The 18,688-nt window shown below is 39.8% G+C and overlaps 1 protein-coding gene and 1 long non-coding RNA gene across 14 annotated transcripts in view; both read right to left on the bottom strand.

Moving 5' to 3' along the window:
* The window catches only part of CSMD1 (CUB and Sushi multiple domains 1), a 1,616,238-nt gene that overhangs the window by 720,657 nt on the left and 876,893 nt on the right, over positions 1–18,688 (bottom strand). For all 13 annotated transcript variants that reach the window (XR_005595828.1, XM_039529053.1, XM_039529047.1 and 10 more), the window contains one exon: positions 16,576–16,653. Coding sequence is in view for 12 of the 13 variants with exons in the window: in XM_039529053.1 (XP_039384987.1) it covers positions 16,576–16,653 (78 nt within the window). In the remaining variant the exon portion in view is untranslated. The remainder of the gene's footprint in view (positions 1–16,575; positions 16,654–18,688) is intronic.
* LOC120400470 lies at positions 2,215–8,590 on the bottom strand. Its single transcript, XR_005595829.1, has 3 exons — positions 8,130–8,590; positions 5,019–5,162; positions 2,215–2,441 (listed from the first exon to the last, which is right to left on the bottom strand). It is a non-coding gene; the product is annotated as an uncharacterized LOC120400470 (long non-coding RNA).

Genomic DNA, 18,688 nt, shown 5'->3' with positions numbered 1-18,688 from the left:
TAAACCATTTTCATCATAAGCCAGTGAGGGAGGTGAAGAGAAACTACCCTCCCTTGCACAGTCTCTTGTCTCCCAGGCTCAGTGATTAATCAGGGGGTCAAAAGGGGCAAGCCCAGGCCTACCCTCTACTCCAGGCTCCAGCCCAGGGACCCTAATAGTATCAGCTATGGTAGCTGGCCTTTTAGAAACAGGACCCATTTAATTCCCTGGGCTACGTCCCCACAGCAACCCCCACTTCCTCAAGATCCACTTCACCCTTACCTCATAGCCTCTTTCCTTGTGCCTTATATATCATGTACTGCTCAGTCTCTCCAAGAGCTTAACTTCCTCCTACAGCTTCTGACATGTGCACCTCTCTGACTAACTGGGAGGTTTTTAACTAGTTTCAGCCAGCCCCTGATTGGCTTCAGGTGTCCCAGTCAACCTAGCTGTCTCCACTGCTTTCTGGAAGGATCTTAATTAGCCCCAGGTGTCTTGATTAACCTTGAGCAACTGCCATTTGGTTACCATGGTAACAGGGATTTGATTAGGCTGGGGCTAACATACCTGTTTCTCACTACTTTCCTATAGCCATCTGGCCTTGCCCCATCACATGTTATATATAATTTTTCCAAACCTTCATGTAGTAAGATCTGATTATATGTTTGGGCACATCTAGTGAACTGTAAAATAGGAACTGAGAACTGACATTTATTAAATGAAGGGTTGTAACACCATGTAGTAAGGTTTCCCAAGGCCTCCCATTATAAGACCCTGTGGGAACAAAGAACACAGGTCAGTGAGGGGGCAGGCGTGACTGGAAGCTAGTGTGGGGGAGAGCTAGACATATCAGATGAGGAGCCAGGAAAGAGGAAACTGGGATTAGCTGGGCAAGAAAATAAAAGACAAGAAAGTGGGGTGGAGGGAACTGGCTAGACAAGGAGACTTGAACTAGGAGTGTGGGGACTGGGACTTGGAAGTGGTGAGACTAGTACTTGCTAGGCAAGGTGACTGGGATTGGGATGAGAAGCCCAAGAAGTAGAGACTGGGACTGGACAGACAAGGGGAATGGGACTGGGATGGAGAGGCAAGGGTAAGGGAAGAGAGACTGCTGGGACAAATACAGTTTGGTGATGAGTGGGGCAGAAGGGGTCCGAAGGGGCAAAAGTCTGTGCTCACTAGAGCACATTCCAGAACCTGAAATGGAATCCAAGATTCCCGAGTCTCACCATTTTTCTGCTATCAGCAAATATCTATGAAGCCTTCTGGCAAAGCATCCCATCTCCCTTTAGTACTGGTCCACATACAAGATGACAATCTATTATTGGGACCAATTGCTACCATATGCTAAAGTGCCAGAGGTCTGTGTGGAACTGGATTCCATCCCTTCCTCTCTCACAGTGTTCCCTTGTGACACTAATTAAGTCACTTATAAGCAAACTTTTCCCAGGTAGTCACTGTATTCCTAATTTTCTGGGTGCATGATGAGATCCTGGGGTCTGATATGCAGAGGAGAAAAGCACTTATAGCTGTAACTGAACTCAATGAGAGCTGGGCTCTGAACATAAGAAGTAATATATAATAGTAAATACTCTGTAAAAAATCAGATCCTATTTTGAAAATTGGGCACCCAAAATTAATGGATACTTAATCTTTCTGTATCTGAGTTCCTCATCTTTAGAATGGGGACAACACAAACTCTCATCTCACAGAGATGTCATGAAAATAAATTCATGTTTGAGAAGTTTGCAGATACTGTAGTAATGAGCTTTAAAAAAGCCTCTAAGGAAATCAATAACTGTCTTCAAAGCAGGGTTAGAATAGTATGCGGTAAATAAGACCTACCACCACACATTGAACAAGAAGAAAACAAGATACTGAACAGCTGCTCACTAAGTGACCACCATTCATCTGCACAAGGAACATTGAAGCGTACCTATGGAAAAATAGTAAGTGATCCATGTAATTAAAGATTTTTACCACAATAAATATTGGAAAGGGGGCATATTAAGGTTGCACAGTCAACCTTTTATACATAAGATATAGCTTATCAGTCCAATTACACTTTGGTGGTTTATTAAAAAAAAAAAGAGAGACCCAATCCCAATAGGTAATGAGTGTCTCCTATATAATGCTTACCCCACCCAATTAAATTTAACTGGGAACTGAAGACTCTCAGCATCTTGCTGGTTAGGATCAAAGTTATTAAAAATGTGTAATATAATTGAGTCAATATTCTTAGTTTAAAAACCTTGCTATATACTCTCTGTATTTAACTGTGGGCTCACAATGACTTCCAAGAAACTGTTAGTACATATCTAGAGCACACAGATCCTTTGGGTCTATAAAATTAGGTCAGAAGTGTCATCAGACTTCCAGTTTGCCATTTTCATGGCAATGTTGTTGTGACACTGAGCCAGAAAGGGTTAAGCAACTTGCAGGCTAATTGATTGAAGGTCAACCTTTAAAGACATTAGAAAAATGTATATAAATGGTAATTAGGGACATTTCCTATAAATAGCTGACAAAGCCATATTAGATAGACTAGAGCTTTGAAAAACAAATCAGTATTGCTAGAGAATTAGCAGAAAATACTAATTGTATGTGTGTGTACCTATATTTTGTTAGAGGTTAACAATGTAACCAGACAGTTCCTGTCCGTTACTATATTCTGTTGAATCAGAGATCAAAAGGGAATATTAACATTTAGATGAAACTTGGGTGTAATAATACAATTGTCTGTATTTCTCTTTGAAGTCTGTAGTAAACTGTCCATGAACTGCTTAATGGCTAATGACCTTATGCTAGTGAATGCAACTAATTACCTGTCTATGCATAGGAAATGGAAGGTTTTACTTGACAGCAGTTATTTGGGTGAATACTACGGCTTTCACGAGGCTATCAATAGCCTGCCAGAGATCTATAAAGGAACCTTAGGGCCCCAATCTTGTATCTTAGATTTGCTAAAGCTTGGTCAGGGAAAGCTTGAGTCATAAGACCCAGGTCTCCAGCTGCAGTGTGAATTACCCTGGCACTCCCCATGGAAGAATGTGAACAAACTCTATAGATGGACTGATTCTGGAAAGAACTTTTTGCAACTCAGCAGCTCACCATCTCTACTATGAAACTGACATAAGAACTTTATTTATATCAGTATGTATACTTTTTTTTAAACCACAATACTCTTTTTTTAATAAATCTTAGTTTAGCCAATAAGAATTGGCTGTAACCGTGTATTTGGGTAAGATCTGGAATATTCATTGACCTGGTGAGTAATGTGTCCACTCCTTTGAGATTGGCAGAACTTGATCTATGATGAACAAGATTTTCAGTAATCCTCATCATATTTGACTTTGCTGTCTGGGTGGGTGCCCAAGGCTGGGTTGCTTTAAGGGAAACTGGGTTTCGGCTTCTGGGTAACCAGTAAGATATTGTAAAAGCTGTTTTGTTGCTGGCTTGGTGAATCAAAGTATTAGAATAAACCACCAGTTTTGGGGATCGTCTGCCCCATTCTTTGCAGTTTGCCCTGATTAAGCAGTCTCAGTGAGGCCCACCCAGGTACCAAAGGTCACAAATGTAATCTCTATCTGTCTGCTCATACAGTCCCTATTGCCAAATCTAACACCTCCCAAGTCCTTTGTCATGAGAACACCCTCCTTAATATTTTAGCACTTCTATTTCAGGGCAGGACCAGAAAGGGCCAGCATGAATTAGAATACAAAATAAAATAGAGAAAAGGTAACTTTTTTTTTAAACCTCCCAAAAGGTCTTTTCAATTGTGGTAAGATTTGGGTTAGTTTTTTAATTTATTCCATCCAGTTTTGCCATCCCTACAATAGCTGCACTACCTAAACACAGCTGTCTGAGAGCAAGGGGTAGCCTCATGCTAGGGTGACCAGATGTCCCGATTTTTGGGTCTTTTTCTTCTATAGGCTCTTATTACCCCCCACCCCCATCCCGATTTTTCACACTTGCTATCTGGTCACTCTACCGCATGCTCCTTTTTTAACAAGATCTGAAATTCCTGAGCATATTTATCTGTGTGTTGTTTTAGAGCAGCCTGTTCCAGTCTCTGCTCTTATGTACTGCTGCTCATACTGCACTTCAAAACTTTTGAGAAAAAAAGTCTAGTGGGGAATTAATGAAGGAACATGACTTTTCAGCATGTCACAGTTCTCTGGTGCTTTAAGGAATAGAGGGAAAGCTGATACGTGGAGAAAAAAAGCAGCAGCCTGAATAAAATAACCTATGCTACAAGAAGTGTCAGCTGTGAGAAGACATTTTTCCTCTTTTTGTTAATTTGGTAATTAACTTCCTTTATTTTATGCAACAGAACTGAACTTCAGTTCTTGGCGTGCTTTGCTGATTGAATCTGATGACTAGGGAACCTAATATACACAACTGTGACTCATCTAATTTACTGGAGCTTATATCATTATCTTTTGATGTGAGGAGTATGGAATTGCAAATATACTGGCAATGGGAGTCAAACAAACACATCAGCAAAGTAACAAGCACAACAAAAGCACAGATTAGATATGCTTTCAGTTTATAATTATTTTCTGTTAAACGGTAACTGAGATAGCCAATTTGAGTTCTAAGGATGGCACTGGTTGTTATATAGGAAATCCTGGTTTAGGAGTGACTTTGGATCTCTATCTGCTAGTCTACAGTAGACAATATGTTTCAAAAGTATCTCTGATCCACAGTGCCTTAAATGTAAACCCTGCTAGTCCATTAGCTAGCATAGATAGTGGCACCAAAATAACATTTTGGGGGGGGAGTGAGGAGTGCTGGTAAATGCAGTTAGGTCATTCTCTCTGTCTCTCAATAATGTATACATTTTAAAAGTCAATATATTCAAGAAATCAATTTTGAAGGGGGTTATAATCTGCTGTAGATAAATAGTGGACTTCAGTTCTCAGCAGAGCTTGAATCAGCATGAATATTTCCCTCCCCTCCAAAACAATTAATCTTTCCCTTTTCAGGGCAAAGCTATGTTGTAATTTATCAGCTAAGGTTCTTAGAGTAGCACCTACCACTGTAATATCTGACAGAATGACAGATCACAACAGGCAAGTTGTTGTGTTGTACACTGGTTTCACTAGGTTTCTGTGCATTCCCAAGATGTCCATAAAATCAAGGCTGTGTAAAATGAGAATGTGGAATCATCCACCCTCAATCTGGGAGACACAAAAACATGCCATATTAAATAATTTGCTAAGTTAGGGTTACATAAAATAGGATTCTACTATAATACAATGTAGGAATTTAGTTTAAAAAGGTATGCAACTTGCTTTTTCTTATTTTTTTCCCCTCATTTCTTTATTCCCCTATCACTCCTATTTTCATTCTTTGCCTTTATTTCCATTTCTCACCATGTTCCCATATGGTTTTCTCTCTCTGAACTTTCCTCTTGTTCAGGGGCGGCTCTAGGGATTTTGCCGCCCCAAGCACTGCAGGCAGGCTGCCTCTGGTGGTTTGCCTGCAGAGGGTCCGCTGGTCCCTGCGGCAGGTCCGCCGGACCCTCTGCAGGCAAACCGCTGGAGGCAGCCTGCCTGCCGCCCCCACGGCGCTGGCAGAGTGCCCCCCGCAGCTTGCCGCCCCAAGCACGCGCTTGGCGTGCTGGGGCCTGGAGCCGCCCCCGCTCTTGCTGTTTTGGTACTTCCCTGTTCTTGTGTTTCTTTTTGTCCTTCCCCTTCCTAGGTGTAGGAGGATTCTCCTCTCCCCCACCCTTCAATCTGTTTTTTTTCTCTGTTGTCTAAACACCCCCCTTTAATCTCAAGGGCATAACTCATCTTTTTCTCATTTCCACTCAGGTCTTTACTAATCCACAATTTGTCTCTCACACAAGGCCCCATGAGTGCATCTCCCACCCAATTGCTGGACATATTTTAAATCTCTTCTGTTTATAATTCTTTAGACACACACACACTTTTATTTCCCAGCAAACCCCATCCAAATCAAGCTAGACAGTGCTTCCATAGTGTTACAGAATTGTGACATTATGTTTCATGGTAATAGAAATTATAATTGGTTTGTGGAAGACTAGGGTTTTTTGCAGTTGAACAAAAACTGCACATGAACATTCACATGCTTAAAACAGAATATTGACTAAATGAAACTTTTCATGAAAGTATCTGATTTCTATGGAAAATCTCAGCTATTCATTCAAAAAATGAACTTGTAAAAAAATTGATTCCAAAATACTGCTGCAGTGACTCATGGGAGTTGTAGTTCAGGTGCTTCATTCCCCCATCGTTCCCTGTGGACCAGGTTCCCCAGATGGACTTAATCTCCCATATTTCACCACAGAAATGCAACTGCCATGAAAGACTACCTATGCTCACCAAGGAGTGTAACCATGGTGAATCATGGGTGAAGTAGTCCAGTTAGGCAGATTTTCATTTTGGTTTTCAGCTGAAATTTTTGGAATGACAATTTCTGATTTTCAGTCAAAAAGATCTGTTTTGATTGAATAAAAAAAATGTTTGAAAAGATTTTTTTAGACTCTACTATCAACTCCTTAAGAGTAGTTTTCCCAAAAAACCCAACAGGACAAACAGAATCTGAATGCAGATTCATTGCAGATGAACTGTGCAACAGGACTGTGCAGCTAGCTTCCTGACTATTGTATTATGTCCCTTTCTACAAGTACAACAGGGCCTAGCCTCTGCAGAAGTTGGACAGGGTACATTTCATCTAAGAGACTTTGTCCAAATAGCACGTACAACCTGAAACATGGCTGTGTTTCCTTGGTCTGATGGTATTGTTTAGTTACCACTACCTCAAACTTTTTTCCTTAGGTTCCAAGAGTCATAACCCCATAATATCAATATTTTTTCTGCAAAATCTGAATTTGAACAACAGCTAAGGATTACCTATCAATTTACCTGCAATACTCTGAAACTTCAGGGACTAAATTTTGCCAGTTTACATCCTCCCTAGCCTGCCTCTCCAGTTAAGCTGCACAGGAGGTAGTTAGTGTAGTATTATGTCAATTAAGCCTTATCTAAGAATTAAGAAGTATATTTAAAATTCAAGTGTTGTGAACAGTTAACATTTATAGTGCTATATTCATCTAAAGATCAGATTGCTGGTCACTGTGTATTTGACTTTCCAGAAAACAGAACTGACTATTTATTTAGCTTTCAATATGAGATGCTCACTTTGGAAAATCAATAATGTTACATAATTGTATAAGAACATTTAATGGCAGTTGCAGTTTTCTAGGTGGATTACAATCCAGTCTAACCACCCAAAATACAATCAGATTACACACATCTTGTTTAATATATTTGAATAGGTGCTTTCTTCTGGTTATTTTAGAAATTATATACGCAAATTATGTATTAAATAATTGATGAAGCACCTTGTTTTGCTTCTAGTTACAAGTGATGCTTTTCTTCACTAATATATTTAGACAGTAGTTCTCTTCACAGCAAGATTTTTGCATAGCATTTTAAAAGATATTTCAGCTCCTGCAGTGATGAAGGCCTATTTAGGAACAGCAAGTATAATTTACTAACCTGATTTATGAAGCAATTTCTACAATCTAGCAAAATAGCATTGTATAATATTATTACATAGGGATATGTATCTTTGTTGAGAAAACTAAATTCTTTAGCACTTGGGGAACTCTGTATTATTACATTTTATAATGGAACAAAGTAGATCAGGGTAATTATCCCTCTTGTTTTATTAAAGATTTACACAACTGTTAGAGGTTAATGCTACTATTCATTTTCCTACTGTCAAATGTTACACTATAATAAAATCTAAGTAAAATGAGGAATGGAGGCATTAATCCTTCATTAGACAGCAATAAGTGATGTAACATAACTCTAGCTATGTATGTATCTGCATCTGGATAAATATAGCAAAAATGTTTTTAATACACAAAGATCAAGAACAAACCTGGAAACAGTTATTCATGTAAGTAAGCTTCATGGCATGAGTAGTTCCATTAACTTTTCAAATTATTTATATGAATGTCTGCAGAATTAGGCCTTTAATCTGCAGCATATAAATACTAGTAGTAGAGTTACCTGTACCCATATTTATTTCAGGGGAAATTATCTTAGCAACTGAGTGTACAGTACATGTTCTATATTCCTGTTAAAGGGCATTGTGGAAGGGTGACAACTCACCAGCATGGCACCTCCTGCTGGTTGTCCAGGGAATTAGCTCTTTTCCAGCTCTGGAGCACCCTCTGCAGGCCAGTGTCTCACCTGCTGCTGGTCCTCATATCCCTCCCAGACCCTGGTACCCTTTACATCAGGGTCTGCCCCCTTGCAGCAACCCACAATCTGGGTCTCCCCATCCAGGGGAACCCCTAACCCCACCTTGCCTCAATGACTACTGCCAATCATCAGCTAGCCCCCACTCATTGGGGCAGACTGTAGTCTATAAACCACTCATCATCAGCAAGGGGGTGGGGCAGACCTGCTGCCTTTCCTATATCTGGGTTGCCCCCCTGCAGCCCTAGTATCCTTTTGTGGACCCTTAGCTCGACCTGCAGCCTGGGGCTTTGCTAGGCTAGAGCTCTCCAGCTTCCTCTGCCTTTCCCCAGCAATATTCCACCTCAGACAGCCAAGTCCTTCTCTCTTGAGTAGCTAAAGAGGGAGTGTCTGTCTCTGGCCCTCAGCCCTCTTATCAGGGCCAGCTGGGCCCTGATTGAGCTTGCCACACCTGTGGTCAGAAACAGTCAGCTTCCCCCAGCTGTTCTCACTGCCTGTATTTCCAGCCACAGCACTCTCCGGGGCTGCTTTTAACCTCTTTTCTGTGGGGGGGGGGGGCAGCTGCCCCCCTACAGGCATTCTGAAATAAAATAGGATGTCTATAGACACGCTAAGCTTAGAATGTTAATTATTTAAATCCATTGTTTCCTAACATTGTAATTAGTCCATCAATAAATCATGGGGTGGCTCTTCTCATTTACAGAGAAGCCTGGTGTAAACATCAGCTTGAAAAATGCTTTTCTTCAGAAGCTGTGGGATTTGAAACTATGAAAAACATTTTTTCATAATTGGAAAGGCTAAAAAGTTTGGGACTGTGTATGGTCATTTGGGTCTGGGTACTCTCAAATTGGGTTTTGTGAGTTAATTCAGTGCAAGACCACACATACAAAACATCTAATTTCAATACTTATATTACTGAACAAGTACTAGGCAGATAGTCTGTCACAGTTATTGTGAGAATCATCACTTCACATGACCCTTCCAGAAGCAAGCACATGAGTGTCTGGAGCTGGTTTAGGCCAGTGGCATACACCCCCTGCCCTCCCACCATTGAGCAGGTGTCATGGCAATATTGCCTTAGTTTCCCCTCCCTTCTGCCATTTACCATTTAGCCTAGTGTCTGGAAGTTCCTCACTATGATTCTAGCACTCTGGCCTCTCCCCTCTTGGGGTGGGCAAAAATGTTTAGCAAGTCAGGAGGCCAGTAAGGGTCAACAGTCTCCAGCCTCTTGCAGTTTGGATCCCTTTGCTGTACATGTTTTAATAACTTCTCTGTTGGGGTTGGTGGAAGAGCCCAGGTACACGCATTCCTCTGGGTTCCAATCCATGGACTCTGTCTAAAGCATCTGGAACCAATTTATCCCAATCCCTTGCTGTTTCCTACCACTCACATCCTGGAGACCGTTTCCTAGATCCTTCTGGAGGTCCAACTGCCTGGGTTGTTTTCTAACAGTGTGTTGCCAAGGACCCAACTCTCAGCAATCTCTCTGGCAGCCACCCTTCCCTTCTGAACTGCAGCTTTTTTACTACCCCAGCTCTTGCAGGGCCACCAACCAGACACAGCTGGGGAAGCAGTTAGTCTCCCTGTAGACCTGTTAGCTGCTGGGACAGCTTGTCCTGAGTATACCCCATGGCAGTCAGACTCTCTAACTTGATAAATAACAGGGACAGGTCAGAAAGAAACTACAAAAGTATATTGTTGCACATTATGAAGACTGCAAGAGTTAGCAGTTTTCAAAGCAAGACCCCATTTCTTGTAATGGGAAAACCCTAGCATTCTCTCATAAATACCTTTTTAGAATGGTGTGAGGAGGCAGATGATCCTGGAAAAGAATTATGTTGGTGGGTTTTCTTTTCAAACCACTTTGTATGTCTGATGAGGGCGATGGTGCCATTTAGCATGTCAGGTACTGGCAAACAAGCCCCTCCAGACTTGTTTAGAAAATACACCATAGTTTGGCTCAGGATAAAAGGCAATTCCGAATGCTGCAAAAATTTCTATAGTTGCTTCAGTTGTTTTAGCTGAATGTGAGGAGACTGGCAGACTTGCATTATTTTTGTTTTTCCTTTGCCTTTAATTTAGCTCTTGCATAGGTGCACAAGCCTGAAGATTGCCAGGTGGGATTTTTGAAAATCTCCTACCTCTAGGACCTGTTTCACCTGTTTCAACCTCTGTTTCACCATTATGTTACTTCACTTACATCTCTCTTTCAAACACTGTTTCTTGTACTTTCTTTTAAAATATTCAAAATATCTTACATTTCTCTAGCACGTTTCATCAAAGGATCCCAAAGCATGTTATAAACAGTGATGATGTTATATTTTCTCAATTTAATCCCTGAAGTCCAGATCATTTCTGTGTACAAAAGTACAAACCAGGATAGAGTTGCTTTTTTGTTTGTTTTTTTGTTTTTTGAAAGGAAAATTCAGTGACAGTTTCCTGGTAGATATTTCCCTACATTGTTCTATCAAAGGTTGGTGTTTGCTTCACTACAGAAAAGTTGGCAAAAGTGATGGGCCCCAGGGATCCACTTGGAGGCCCTGTATTCCCAAAGATCCTCTGGTCCCACTGCCAAGCCCTCCTCACCCTGTCCTCTGCCTAGCTCATTAAACTGGGGGAGGATTCGCCAAATTCATTAAGGGTTGTAAATTGCTGTGGTGGATGCAGTTCACATTTGTTTTTTCCTCTACATCCCCCCTACTCTAAAACGTTCCTTTGAAGGCATATGCACAACAGATATATTTGCCAACATTTTGCATCCCCAATCCACAGAGTAGTTCTCCACAAATGGAGGAAGTTCTTTGAAGATGCTAATTAAACGGTAAAATATTACCATTCCTGGCCACAGATATTAACATGCAAACCAACCCATTGTTGCCCATTATCATCATCTTGTCTCCATAAGAAATACTAGTAATTCACAGATTAAATACCTGCCATATATGAGTTACAAGATTAGGACTTTAGACTCGAGTTTTTTAAGCTTTTCAACATGGACAGATGCAGATGTACAACACCCCATTGGCTTCACTGGAGGCCTTAAGCAGCAGAACAGCTTGCAGGATCAGGGCCTAGGTATCTTTTTACCACAACATGCCAGTTCAAATTGAAAACTCCACCAACTGTCCTACAGCAAGTACACCTCTACCCCGATATAACATGACCCACTATAACACGAATTCGGATATAACGCGGTAAAGGTATAATGAGAAGTTATACAAAACACATTGTACAGATGTAGAGAGACATTTTTATAGGAAAAAATTACTTGATAGTTATGTGTTGTGGCCCACATTGTGTTTGGACTGAATAAATTGTTTGCCCTAAATTCAGTCTTTTCTTCCTTTTTGCTAGTTTAGATATGTGCCACAATTCTTGTTACCATGGCAGCATAATACAAAACAAACAAACAAAAAAAGTAGAAAACAATATGAATTCCATTTCCTGAGGTGCTGGCGTTTACATTATATGAACTTCAGTCCATGTGAGGCGTGAATTTTGGGATTATTCCATTGAACTCAACATTTTTGGAGAAGGATTGGAGCCTGCAGTGAATGCTTATTAAGTCTGAGCTTCCAATGTAGTACTTTGATGGAAAATACTGAAACAGTGGCTCTTTGGAAGTGTTCCTTGATTGTGATTTGACCTGAGATGGGAGTGAGTTCTGTGTGAAAGTTTCAGCTTCAGCAAAAGAAATGGCTTGTACAATAAATACAATGCTATATACACACAGCTAAAACATTAAGGTTAGAAAAATGCAAAGAGGACCCAATAAGTTTGTGTGATGAAACTATCAGACTGACCAAGAAAATCGCATATAAAAATCAACAAAAATAATCCAGTCTGGTGTTGGGATCCACTTTTTCACTTTACTGCTCTATAGCAATTTTGAAAAACATTGCATTTTAGGGATGAGGTGCTCTTTAAGGACCAACCAAAGAATTACATTAAAGTGCAAACCAGAAAAAAAAGAAACCGATATTTATTTCACAGTATTATTGTAATGGTCCTTTAAACACAACTTTAACTTTAAACACATTAAAAAAAATCATAGCAACTTTCATAATTGTAAATTGATTGAGTTGAGAGTCAATTGTTGTCATTATCAGTTTGGTAAGATCACTGCAGCCACATCAGTTGGCAATTAATTTTAAAATAATCCCCCCCTCCTTTTAATATATAAAAATCCTTGTCTGAATGATTCTCTATACAAAGGATAATAAAAAAACTGATTAAAATGACACTATGAAGTGCAGTATTTCCTACTAGCAGGCTTAATCTAAACTTATAAGTTAGATCAACATAGGTACATTGATCAGGGGTTTGAAAAAACTAACCTCCTAACCAACATAGCTACACCAACATGACCCCCAGGGTAGACACAGTTATGATAATGGAAGAATGCTTCAGTCAACATAGCTAACTTTGCTCAGGGAAGTTGTGTTCCTACACACCCAAGGAAAAACCTCATCTGTCTGTGTAGGCTCTCTCTATATACTATGGAGTTATGCTGACATAGCTGGACTGACACAGCAATGCCAGCACAGTGTCCAGAGTGTAGACACACCCTTAGATGAATGGCTCTTCCTTAACAGTAATGGCCAACTCTTGGTACTCAGCAGCTTGCTTCTACAAGAGGGTATTTTTCTGCCAGCAAATATCAAGGGCCGAACATGAGGAAGAGTGAAGCAGAAGGATGATTTAAAGTTCAATTAATAAAAAATTAAGAAACATAATTATATGTTAGCAATTTGCCATGAGTACCATTGTAGTTTTATATCACAATGAATTATGTTAGCCATTTATTTCCCCAATTGCATACCAAATAATAATTTTCTCTCCCCACTCTTTTTAACACTGAATCAGCAGTGACATCCTGTTCTGGAATTAGCCATTGTGACTGACTACTGAGTAACACAGGGTGTATCATGAATTTACTTAAATGTGTTCCAATGATCAATACTGAATCTGTAAAGCCATTTGTTCTTTGACTCTACATGGCAAAAAATCATTGCCTAAAAATAACTACTTTTTTTTGTTTCAGTTGTAAGTCTGACAATTGTTCACAATATAAAGCTTATGGGATAAAAATTAGTGATTCTGGTAATATTAGCCAATTCCAAAATATATAAATCTATTTTTAAATAGGAGAAAAATATTGTTTGATATATAATTAATCATGCCTCAGAATGAAGTGAAATTTGCTTCAGTGGAGTTTGAGACTTTCACTGACATGAAAACATATCTACATTCTGCATTTACTAATAACATTAAACACTTAGTGTAGAAAATGTTACCCAGTTGCACAGTAAATAAACAATTTTAAACACAGTCCCTTGTGTACACTGAGTGTTTAACAGTGTGTTAATATGTATATAATTGTCAAAAATGCCTATGTGACTTAGGGAGACAAGGTGAGTGAGGTATTACCTTTTATTGGACCAACTTCTGTTGGTGAGAGAGACAAGTGTTCGAGCCACACAGAGCTCTTCTTCAGATCAACATAGCTATGTGTGGCTCGAGCGCTTTTCTCTCTCACCTCATCCATCTTGTCTCTCTAATATTCTGGGACTGATATGGGTACAATTACATGGCATACAAGGAGTTACTTACGGTTCATCTACATGGCATCGACTGGAGTCTGGGCTCAGAAACCCAGTAAGGAGGGATGGTCTCAGAGTCCTGGCTCCAGCCTTAGTCCAAACATCTACAGTGCTAGTTTTAGTCCCGTAGCAATAGCCCTAGTCAGTTGATCTGGGCTCTGAGACCCATGTCCGTGAGTCTTTTTTTTTTCCAGTGTTGATGAGCCCTAAGTAGATGAACCTTACACTGCTATTTTAGTCCCATAGCAGTACTCTGAGTCAGCTGATCCAGGGTCTAAGATTTGCTGCTGTGTTTTTTTTATTTTATTTATTTTTGCTGGATAGAGAATTGTACCCCAGATGTTCTGACAGGATGCATGGTGGGCTTTTCAAAAGCACTTGTCTCTGCTTTCATTGAAGCCATTTAGTTTTATCATTGACTTGAATTGTAGCAGAGTTAAGTCAATGCTGAGTACTTTTTTCATATTCCACACATAACTTCCAACTGTAGACAAAGTCTTATTAGCAAAGTTTCATTCTATTATACATCCATTCCACTCTTATACATATGGTTGGGGCTACCTACCATATAGATGAAAAATACTGCATTCCATCATCTCCCACTCCTCTGCTGAGTAAGCCTGGGAGCTGTATCACAAAAGAGGGAAGTGACCTTACTATACTACTCCTCTATGTAGGGAGGGATGAGCAGGAATTTCAGGGTCTTGCTCTTATTGCAGTTGTTTCCTTAAGAATTACTGGGCTGGTTTTGGTATAACAGTTCCATAATGAGAGTGAAGACAAATGTGTCACAGAGACTCCATAATAATTTCCTACCATGTTATAAACATTTTAAATTATAATGAAGCCGAGACTGAAACTAATATTTTCTATAGACTAGTATAGACTAAATGTTTGCATACTCTTTCGTTTGGTTCAAGTAATAATACTGCTCTCAAGATAGCTTCTGTACTACTCTAGTGTCCACATTCATTGCGTCACTTCTGAATCAAAATTGAGAAGCAAGCTTTAAAGGCTTTATTTGCAAACCATGAGGCTTATGTTTGTGAAGGACTGACATCTATAAATGGGGAGAAGTGATGGTTTATAACCTGGATATGTATCTACTATGTTCTAATTGAACTGTATTATTAAGCTCTGTGCTGATAGTACCTAATGTTGTGTCCTCCTTATTTACAGTGGGTATTAGTACTGAACAAAAGAAGTTACCTGTAAAAATTTAGGTGGGAGAGCTTAAGGGAAAAAAAATCAATTTGTATTATTGTTTACCCTGTAATTGTATTGATAAATTTCACATTAGTGGCTTGTGTGACTACTTTAATACGAACAACATTTTTTTTAGTTCTGTGTTGAAAAGTCAAGACGTGATAAAGACATCACAAGCAAAAAGAAAAAAGAAAAAAAAGAAACAATACATTATTATATCTGAAATCAACAGAAGACTGCCTTATAAACATTTTTTCCAATAGCCTGCCTTACTTTGAATTCCTATAATTAAATGTGATATCTGACAGGATATGCTTTGAGAGTGTAAGCAGAGATCACACAATGCCCAGCAGTGCCTTATGAATAATGGAACAGCCACCCATTTGTATACACACACCAGAAACTGTGGATCAGCTATATTCAGCTAGACCTTGCACAAAAAGTTCTTCTTCTGTGTCATACCAGGAAAGCATGATCTTTAAAAAAGACACTTATCAGCCATTTTTCGTTCAGGTGAGCGCACCAAAAACACTTTGTACAAAAGTATGCACTGAAGAAACAAAGAATAGAATAATTTCCCCAGTCATTAGTCTTTAATCTGTACTTCTAGAATTTCACACAACAAGCCAAATGCACCCTTGGTTTTACTCCACTGATTTCAGTGCAATTACACCAAGGTTTCATTTATTCATATCGGTTAATCTTTATGCAGACACTTATAACTAGTTGTGAGTGAACCTAGGAGTCCCCTCTGGATGTTCTTTGGTCAGGGGACCCCTTGTATCCACAATCAAATTACAGGTACTGTTGTCATTGTTTTAAACTTGGCCTGATTCATGTGGGCAACAACTCTGAGGCTATTACTCAAATTGTCAGGTATTCAGGTGAAGAGGAAAGCACAATTACTTAAAACAAAAATAAGCTGGTAGTCTTTAGTTACCAGTCTTATCTTTCTCCCAGACTACACATCGGGAAGAGGGGCACAAGGGAAAATTATGCGGCTCCAGAATCCACAAGACACATGGAAAAGGGAAGGAGCTGCTAAGCCCCCCTGCCCCACTTCCCATCTTGCTGGCAACTTGGGGAAAGAGATTGGTAGGAATAGAAGGAGTTGCTAACCTCCTCCCCCCATTATAACACATGAAGGGGAAGAAGCATCCACTGAGACACACCACATGCTGACGGAATTAACTAAGTCCAATGGGAGGGTTATAAAGTGGAAAATCTAAACCCAGAATCCCAGCAGCAAGAAGGAAAAGTGCTGCCTTTCCCCAAATCCCCCATTTCCCAACAGGCAGAGAGAGGAATGTAAATATTATGATCCCCATCCCCAAGTATTATCACTGGAGATATAAAATCAGTCACTAATGAATGAAAAGACAGTGCAGCTTTCATAATTGTTCCCCAGCATTTCAGGGCTTTGTTGTTTGTTTGTTTGGTCTCCCTAACACTCTCTCTCCTGATTTGTGTTTTTAATGAGGATAACAATGTACACGATCATTCTAAAGATAATAATAATAATAATAATAATGACAACAACAACTTACAGACAGAATTTTTGTGGTTACTGTCTTTGTTGGGCAGCATCTTGACTCCTCTTGACTTCAATTCAATTGCCTTTTTCACTGTTCAAAGCAAGCAAACAAAGACCAAGAAAGTTTATTAAGACATATGGTAAACACACACTGCATCCACAATGCATGTACTAAGTGAAAACAAAGCAATATGGAGTCCTACTATGAAATGGAATGTACAGTTACTTCCCAAGTAACCCAATTTACTTACTTTTTTTCTGAAACCATAACAATTTAATTATGTATCAGAAGAAAGTTGAGAGCCTTAGCATTTATTAGCAGTAATAACAGGAATATTTTGACTTCAAACAGAATGTTTAAGTTTCATTAGAGCCAGAAAAAAGACAAAACTGTCCCAATGACAACATGCTCACTATGAATTTATGTTTCTTATTGTAGATGACAAAACTTATTTTTTTCCCCCAAAAAACTATTTTCATTGTACAATATACCCCAACAGACAATTTTATCCTGTTTTTATTATTAAAAATAGAATTGGACATGTGCAAATATGCAACAAATCTACAAAATTTAAATCTATATGTGATAGTCTCACAAAAGTAATTGCTTTACAAACAAACTTGGGTTTGCTCTGTCAGAATGCTGAAGACAATCGTCAGATGATATCTTTCAAGAATGTTGTACATTCACTGGGTAGTCCTTGTTTATAGTCAACCTTTTATCTTTTTCCTGGAGCTTTGTATGTGATAGCTAATGATTTTAAAGTTTGCACATTCATATTAAACATTCATCCTAAAGTTTACACATTCATATATATATGACCCTCATCTTTAAATAATTAATTCAAAATAACAAAAAACAAAAACCCGCAGAAATGTATTTATATATTTTCTCACCATATTAACAAGTAAAACAGTAAAACTATGCTCAATTCTACTTTTCTGCTAATAGCCAATATATGGAGCTATCAAACTGTACCTTAGTTACACTATGTACATAATTGTATGAACATATGAAGAGACAGAAGACTAAGAACAGTATACTGGCACTTGCTTGTCATTTAACAAAAGGGTGAATTAATTTTGTTTCTCTACTAGACTTCTTTGATGCTCTTGCTTCCATAGGCGCCGACTCCGTGGATGCTCCAAAAAAATTAGTGGGTGCTTAGCACCCACCTGCAGCCAAGCTGCCCCCCTTCCACTAGTGCCTCCTGCCCGTCAGGGGCCCAACTGATCAACTCCTCCCCCTCCCTCCCAGCGCCTCCAGTACACTGCAGAACAGCTGTTCAGTGACTTGCAGGAGGCACTGGGAGGGAAGGGAAGAGCATGAATGGGGCACGCTTGGGGGAAGGGGATGAGAAGAGGTGGGGTGGGGCCTTGGAGGAAGAGATGGAGTGGGAGCGGGGCTAGGGATGGAGCAGGGGTGGGAAGAAGTGGGGACTTGGGAAGGGGTTGAGTTGGGGTGAGGCCAGGGGCGGACCAGGGGCAAAGAGGCTAGGCAGGGGCGGGTGCTTGGAGGAAGGGATGGAGTTGGGGCGGGCCTGAGACGAGGGTGGGGATCAAGCACCCCCCGGGTAGAGAGGAAGCAAGCGCCTATGCTTGCTTCAGCAAAATGTTGTTTGTACTATTCTTGTTGTATTGGTCCAAGGGTATTAGAGAGACAAGGTGGGTGAGGTAATATCTTCTATTGTTAACCCACAGGTGACATGGTGTTTTTATCTTCTCATTTTTCTGTGAGAGTTCATTAAAAAGCATAGTGATTGTCTCGTTTTACCCACCTACTGGTTGTTATTAGGGGCATTTAGTGCACTGGATGAGGTATATTGTATGTTGTGATAGGTATGTGTAGGACCCGTGGATCTTGAAAGATGTGTTGTGGGGAGGTGTTGATCATCATAGCAGTGGAGATATGTCTACAGATTTTGCATTCGTTTTTATGGCAGGGTCTGGAGCTGCTTTGAGTTTGTGTGTCTATATCACTAGAAGGTGACTTCTTTTCACAACGATCACTCCATATCTGACCTCTCGGTTCTCATCTTCAAAGAAATCCTGAACAACACCTTCAAAAGACAAGCCTGGGAGCTGAGGTTCATAACTTTCTAAGACACTAAAAATCATGCACTTAA

This window comes from Mauremys reevesii, linkage group 3 (genome assembly GCF_016161935.1).
Source record: "Mauremys reevesii isolate NIE-2019 linkage group 3, ASM1616193v1, whole genome shotgun sequence".
Taxonomy (NCBI): Eukaryota; Metazoa; Chordata; order Testudines; family Geoemydidae; genus Mauremys; species Mauremys reevesii.
The sequence above is the reverse complement of the archived record's forward strand: the minus strand, read 5'-3'. Positions and strand labels throughout refer to the sequence as shown.